We start from the raw sequence: 7696 nt of genomic DNA on the forward strand, positions 1-7696 counted from the left end.
AAGTCATTTTTACTTACCAAGTGTAATAACATCACAGTTATCCCATTCAGTTTCAGCAGTAGATGTATCAGTATTGAAATAATGTTTTCCTTCTTCAACCTGGCATGTTTGAAGTATATGTGATCCAGAACCACCCTGAATATGCAGAGGCTGTTTATTAGTTGGAACCTGTTTGTTTGTTGCTTTAATAAATGCTGTAGGTTGTTCTAAAGTGATATCAGCAGATAGAGAATTTGGCACTACAGTCTCAGACAAGTTGCTGTCTTGTGCAGATGGAAAGTCAGTAGGGAAAATGTCTGAATCTTGTAGAGGATAGCAGTCTTGAGTGTTTGGCTTTGAAAATAATTTTTCTATATTAGGAGATATCTAAATATTGAAATGATAACAACAATAGATTATTTCAATTAAATTCATTAAACATTACAAAGATATATTTATAAAAATAAACATACAGAAATTATTCAAATGCAGACCATGCATAATTATCATAGATTAAGAACAGAACTGACACAATACCCAATAAAGATATTTTCATTCTTTAGAATTAGTAGATTAGAATCTTACCTGTAGTTATTGATCTTTAATGAAAATTGATAAATTATGATATTATTTGTGATATCAAATTCACCGAGAATATATACAATGTTTTAGAAAGCAAAGTCAGTTTCAAAAGAATCTACTTTCTCTGAGTTATTGACTAATTATTTGCAATATTTATTTTACTTGTCGATTAATTATTTCTGGCATGTATATTCTTTTATTCTTTTACTGGTTTCAGTCATTTGACTGCAGCCATGCTGAAATCGACCCCAGGACTTATTATTTGTAAGCTTAGTACTTATTCTATCTGTCTCTTTTGCTGAAGCGCTAAGTTACAGGGACATAGACACACCAGCATCGGTTGTCAAGTGATGGAGGGTGAGGGAGAAACACAGGGACACACACACATAAATACATACACATATATATATATATGATGGGCTTCTTTCAGTTTCTGTCTAATAAATCCACTGACAAGGCTTTGGTCAGTCCAAGGCTGTAGGAGAAAACACTTGCCCAAGGTGCAACGAAGTAGGACTGAACCCAGAACAATGTGGTTGGGAAGCAAGCTTCTTACCACACACACACAGTATGTGTGTGATCAATACATGTAATATCCTATGTGTATTTGTGTGTGTGTGTGTGTGTGTGTATATATATATATATATATATATATATATATATATATATATATATACGATTTACAATCAAGGTGCAGAAATGGCGTATTTCTAATGAACAAGGTAATATAATTCAATGGTAGAAAGAATTCTGAGAATTAGGTACTCCAAAGTCAGTCAGAAGGCCAGGGGTCCATGTGAGCATGCGGTAAATAGTTAAATCCATTAAAAAAAAAACAAAGAACAAACACAAGAAAAAACAACAATGCAAGGATGTGATATATGCAAAGTATTAGCAGATGCTCAGGGAAAGAAAGAAAGGTAGTTTTTACATTTCAAGCAAAGCTCTTCGTCAGAAACAGGAGACAGAGGAAAGTCCTAGAGAAAAGAAGACAGAGGAAAAAAATTGCCAACGATTCACATGTGGTTACATTTTGAAAATGTAACCACATTTTTTCAAAATGTAACCACATGTGGATTTTTCTCTGTCTCCTGTTTCTGACGAAGAGCTTTGTTTGAAGCGTAAAAACTACCTTTCTTTCCTTCCCCGGGCGTCTTATTAATACTTTGCATGTACCACGTCCTCGTGTTGTTTTTTCTTGTCGTGTTTGTTCTTCATTTTTTGGGGGGATTTCAATAATCAACAAAATAAACATATAAGGAAGAATTGCTTTTTTTTTTTTTCTTATTTCTCTCAATGTGTTTCTGAACTAAAAATATTACCCAACCCTCCATAAAGAAAAAGATACCTTGATATGTTGTATTTTATAGAAGAAGATTGAATAACTTACTTTTGATATGGATTTGATTTCATCTCTTTCAGAAAATATGATATCATCAGGTGAGATAACATTAAAATCATCATCATTATCGTTCACACCATTATCATCACCACCACCAGTAATATCAGCAGCAATGTCATCATCATCATCATCATCTCCATTATCATTACTACCAGTCTTATCATCACAGTAGTCATACTTCTTTGAAGAATTCATGTCAGACATCTGATGAAATAAGGATTGTTTTCATAATGAAACTTGAAACATTTTCCAGCTTTGTATTCAATGAATATATAAAAATATTGGTGTCTCAATTATAAAGTTTAAGGTTCTTTAATAAGAGGAGATCTTGGCATTCTGTCAGTTACAATGACAAGGGTTCCAGTTGATCTAATGGAACAGCCTGCTCATGAAATTAATGTGCAAGTGGCTGAGCACTCCACAGACATACGTACCCTTAATATAGTTCTCAAAGAGAATCAGTGGGACATAAAACGTGACAAGGCTGACCCTTTGAAATACAGGTATTACTCATTTTTGCCAGCTGAGTGGATTGGGTGGGTGGAGGTGGAAACATGAAATAAGGATGGCACTCCGTCGGTTACGACGACGAGGGTTCCAGTTGATCCGATCAACGGAACAGCCTGCTCGTGAAATTAACGTCCAAGTGGCCGAGCACTCCACAGACACGTGTACTCTTAACGTAGTTCTCGGGGGAGATTCAGCGTGACACAGAGTGTGACAAGGCTGGCCCTTTTGAATTACAGGTACAACAGAAAGAGGAAAAAAGAGTGAGAGAAAGATGAGGTGAAAGAATACAACAGAGTTCGTCACCACCCCCTGCCGGAGCCTCGTGGAGCTTTAGGTGTTTTCGCTCAATAAACACTCACAACGCCCGGTCTAGGAATCGAAACCGCGATCCTACGACCGCGATTCCGCTGCCCGAACCACTGGGCCATTGCGCCTCCACAAACATGAAATAAAGTGTCATGCTCAAGGACAAAAGGAGCAGCTGGGTATCGAACACACGATCTTCTAATCATAAGCCAAATATTCTAACCATAAGCGATGCTCCTTCATTATAAGAGGAGACAAAGTATGAGGGACTCCCTACGTATAATACCTAATGAAGCATTCAGAAGTGATCCTGCTCAGTACCATGGTCCATTTGGTTGTAAACTATTTATGGGAATAATTCTTAAAGAGTTATGAAGACATCTTTTACACTTACGAAATGTTAAATGAAATGTAAAATGTTCATGAATATGTTATACAATGTATCATAGGCAAAATAAGGGCTACAGACAGTGTGAGGTGGTGGTGGTGGTGGTGGTGGTGGTGGGGGGGGGGGGGTTTCGTCTGACGATTTGCATACCCAGAGAAAGTGCACATGTGATATACAGCTTCTTCTTCTGCCAGTGTTGTAAATGCTGCGTAACCACTTTCTGGTTTGCTAGATGAGATGCCAATAGAAATGGTCTCTCCTACATTATGATATCCCTAGCAACGCCTTCTCGTTGGTGAACCCCAGTTTCTACAGACCTTGTCACATCTTAGCATGATAAAGTATCTGGAGGTATAACTGGATGGGTTGATTGGACATAACCTTACTTGGCAATCAGCCTAAGATAAGGACAACTCTGACTTTAAACCGGGGCAGATGCAACTTGTTAGCCTCGTCAGATCATTTACATAGAAAACAGAAACTCCAACGTAACACCAACGATTCAAGGATCTTGTCACTGTCTAGCTCGCTGGGTCACGTTAGACGGATAGGGTCAGCAAAGTACACGTTGCTCTCCTGCTAAAATAGAATAATTAACAGTACAAGCCAAAGGACACATCCACGTCTACACCCACCCTCTTTGATCATTGAATAAATTCTGTGGCGATGGGAAGGTGAAGGAGAAAAGGCTGATGAAAGGTGACACTGGAAGCCACAGTCTTGATCCTTCAATCAGGTGGTTCAGAGGTACGTGTCGATAGATGTTGACCCAGAAACGACATCATCTGACAGCTCACTGAACGACGAAGCGACCTTCCCAAAGAACAACACTATTTGCTCCAAATGTAGGAGAGGAACTAAAAAAAAGGAGGCCTAATTAAAGTTAGTTTTCATTCCTCCACCTACTCAGTAGACTGACCGTAGTCAACGAGCATCGTCAAATGCGATCAAATAGCAACAACAAACAACCAGTAAATACACGTCTTTTGTTTAGATGTACAGGAATTAAAACTAGAATTTAGAAACATCAGAACCATGCTCGATACATCAGAGAGAGAGAGCAATCTCTCAAGCGGACGCTCTGCTCTGGTTGCGCATGAACTTTGAGACTGAATGTTGATATCGTTGCTCTTCATGAAGTTCATTTCCAAGAGGAGAGTAACTTTCAATAACTTTGTGCTGCCTACATTGAAAGACACCTTTTTGAGTTGGTTTCATGATCAGGAACACAACTGCTTCGAGGCTGGAAAACCTGCCAATGAGTCACTCCAATCACATCATCTCCAAGCGCCGCTCAATTCAAACCGAGTAGCATACGACAATCTTCAGTATGTGTATCCCCAACTCTTCAAGTAGATACTGTAGGAAAAGTCAAGCTTTAGAACAATAACGAACTGCACAACCTAATACGGAACACCACTACAGGTAACAACGTTATCATTCTTGGCTACTTTAATGTCAGACAAGGTAATGAATCAGAGACCTAGATAAGAGTACTTGGCGAACATCGCGTTGGAAACTATAATCACAAGGAGCGCCTTCTACTGGAGTTCAGTGTAGAGCAGCAGTTCACCATCACCAACATTATCTTCCAGCAGGAAGACAACCTGAATGCATCATCAGTCTTAGAATTGGCATCTCATAGACTACAGCTTGGTGACTCAGAAAGGCCCGCGGGACATCTTACACACTCAGAGCATGCAGAGTGTCATACGTGCACTCGTCTTGTTTGCTACAAACTCAGTCCTTTCTTTTTAGACCTGAACCAAAGAAAAGAGGTGTAGCGGCTCGTCCTTCAGAGGCATTCAAGAAAGATATTTCAGATTGGCAAGTTTCAATCTGAAGTGCAAGCTGGTTTCCCGGCGAATCTTTAGTCAAGGCTTAAGGATCTTACCTACCGTACAAATTCATCTTCGGAAGCACTTTGTAAACATTTAAAAATTACCTTCAGCACGTACATCCCCAACTCTGAAGAATGAATGGAGATCTAGCGTTGCACAACAAACTCCATAAATTCTGTATCTGCTGCTGGGAACAAGGCAAAATACCACAAGGTCTTCGCGAGGCAATTATCATCACCTTGCACATGAACAAGGGAGAAAGTCCGACTGCTTCAACTACTGGTGAATAATTTCAACTCTCAATTGCAAGGAAAATTTCTCGCAAAAATGTTCCTAAACAGGCTCCTTCTAGAGAACTAATGTGTATTCAGAACCAACAGGAGGATCACTGATACATATTTGTTCTTTGGAAGCTCCAAAAGAAATGCAGGGAACAAAACAGGAGACTGTTTAGAGATACTTGTAGATCTTACCAAAGCGTTCCATACTGTGAGTAGGAAGAATCTGTAATCAATCATGGAAAAAGTGGGATGACTCCCCAAATTCCCCAACATGGTCATCTACATGAGGATTGGTATGGTCAAGGCAGACACAGCAACGAATTCACAAAGCCCTTCCTCCTAGGGAACTGTGTGAAGCAGTGCTGCATCTTCAGGCCCACACTCTTCATCACCTTCACCGTGATGCTCGCAGAAGTCACTGAAGATCTCGATGAAGAGGAGAGTTCCTTAATACGACACTGCACCAATAGCAGCCCGTTCAACCTGAGACGATAGCAGATCGTAGGTTACCTGTCCTTACCACCTGAGACTCCTTGAGCGTTTCCAGCAGGGGTCCGCTCTCAACATCCACTGGAGTAACTGTTATCAACACCGGCGTCCTCAAAGAGGTGGGAGTCACCAGTATCGAAGTCACGTTGTTAAAATCACAGTTGCAGTGGGTAGGAAATGTTTCAAGAAAGGAGGATCATCGCCTGCCTAACACTGTGCTGTGTATTGAACTCCCCATATGCCACTGTGACAAAGGCTCACCAAAGAAAAAAAAAAAAAACCGTACAAGGACATCTCAAAGAAAATTCTTGGAGCTTGTCCCATTGATCATCAACATTGGTCTACTATAGCCGCTAATTATGACGCTAGGCGACATCCCACCCACAAATTTGTCTCTTCTCTCGACAATGAATGTAGGGCTATCATTGAGAATAAAACAATTAAAGAAGAACTATGGCACAGCAAATTGCACCTGGATCTTCCCATTCCCTGTCAGCCTAGTTAGTCACCAATGAACCTGCAGTCGTCGTAGACAGCTCCCTTCGAGTACTATAGTTCACGAAGTGAAGCAGTACGATAGTCTGTAAGGGCCACAACTCAACATTTACTGTAAACAAAATCTGAAAAATATTTCCCCATGAAATATATTATGCATTAAATTATTAAAATATTTTAAAACATAAGGCCTCGCGGAAGACTGTTGATTTGATGAAAGTTGGGAACCGTTGTCTTACAGAATCGCTTGACCTGCAATAAATAGCAGCAAAAGCTCCTTCGAATCACTCCCCACAAACGAGAAACAATTGGTGCTACTACATGGATCCAAATACATTTCAGAGTGTCAGAATGATCACCAGTATAGTCGTTGATTTCGTCATCATTGTTGTGATTATCTTCATTACCATCACCATCATAGTCGTTGTCGGTTTCACCACCGCCACCACCACCACCACCAACAACAACATCACCGAAGGAGCCTCTACGTGGTCGTTCGACCTATTAGAAAAATTACCCCCAAATATCTGCAATATATCATACCGTCTTTAAAAAGGAACACATTTGACAAAGAAGTCTCTGATATACAAAGATATGGTTGGTTACAGCTGGTTCATGTACTCAAACGGTACATAACTGGGACAAATCAACAACCGCAACAACAAACCTAACCAGCAATCACTAAAGTTTCAACACTTGTATCCTAAAACTGAATTAAAAGGAAATCATAAAAATGGCTTGTTTTGTTTATATTAAAATTTATTATTTTTTTTTCCTTCTTAATGTAAATTTGGCAGAAGCTTCACAGGCGGAGTGAGCTTGTGTTTACATCGGAAACTTATTAAATATCGTATAATCTCTGAATACTTAGTGTTAATTAAATATCGTGCACAATATATATAAATAGATATACATTTATATATTAAAAATACATATGTATATATTGAATAATAAATAAAGAGACGGATTTTTTTTTGTTTTGTAAACTTACTATATAGCATAAGTCTGAGTCCACGACTCTATGGCAACTAGATTGCTTCGTATCGTCGTCAGCAACAATTGTCAGGGAGACATTTTGACGCTACTTAATACAGAAGTAAATGTTTCTCTCACAGCCATTGGTCAAAACTAATTCGGTGTTATGGCAACTAGAATGTCACAATTAGTTGACTTCAGAGCATTTGTTACAGTTGTTAGTGTTGTTGTCTCCGGATCAGTATCAATCCAACAATTATGTTATGGAAAAGGCATATTAGCACAGACATCTTTCTTTCTATATACATACGTCTACGTAAGCCGCATCGCAGTAGATTGGCTCATCGTTAGCGCGTCGGAGAGACGCAAAAATGTTAGAAAAGTAAAACGCCTCTTTATGTTTTGAGTTCAAATCTCGTCGTAGTCAAACTTGTTTTTCGTCCTTATG

At 39.2% G+C, this 7696-nt stretch overlaps 1 protein-coding gene across 2 annotated transcripts in view; it reads right to left on the reverse strand.

Annotated features, from left to right (window-relative positions):
- LOC106878737 (ELMO domain-containing protein 3) overlaps positions 1-7564 on the reverse strand; it is an 18266-nt gene extending 10702 nt beyond the window's left edge. Inside the window, exons 1-3 of one of the 2 annotated variants that reach the window (XM_014928049.3) lie at positions 7265-7564; positions 1952-2167; positions 18-366 (exon numbers count right to left, since the gene is read on the reverse strand). In XM_014928049.3, coding sequence (XP_014783535.1) covers positions 18-366; positions 1952-2167 — 565 coding nt within the window. In that variant the 5' untranslated portion in view covers positions 7265-7564. Of the gene's footprint in view, positions 1-17; positions 367-1951; positions 2168-6816; positions 6950-7264 lie in introns of those variants that run through there. The other variant, XM_089365847.1, reaches the window with a different exon arrangement.
- Between the last annotated feature and the right edge of the window lie 132 nt (positions 7565-7696).

This window comes from Octopus bimaculoides, chromosome 18 (genome assembly GCF_046866305.1).
Source record: "Octopus bimaculoides isolate indiv1 chromosome 18, ASM4686630v1, whole genome shotgun sequence".
In the NCBI taxonomy this organism is placed as follows: domain Eukaryota; kingdom Metazoa; phylum Mollusca; class Cephalopoda; order Octopoda; family Octopodidae; genus Octopus; species Octopus bimaculoides.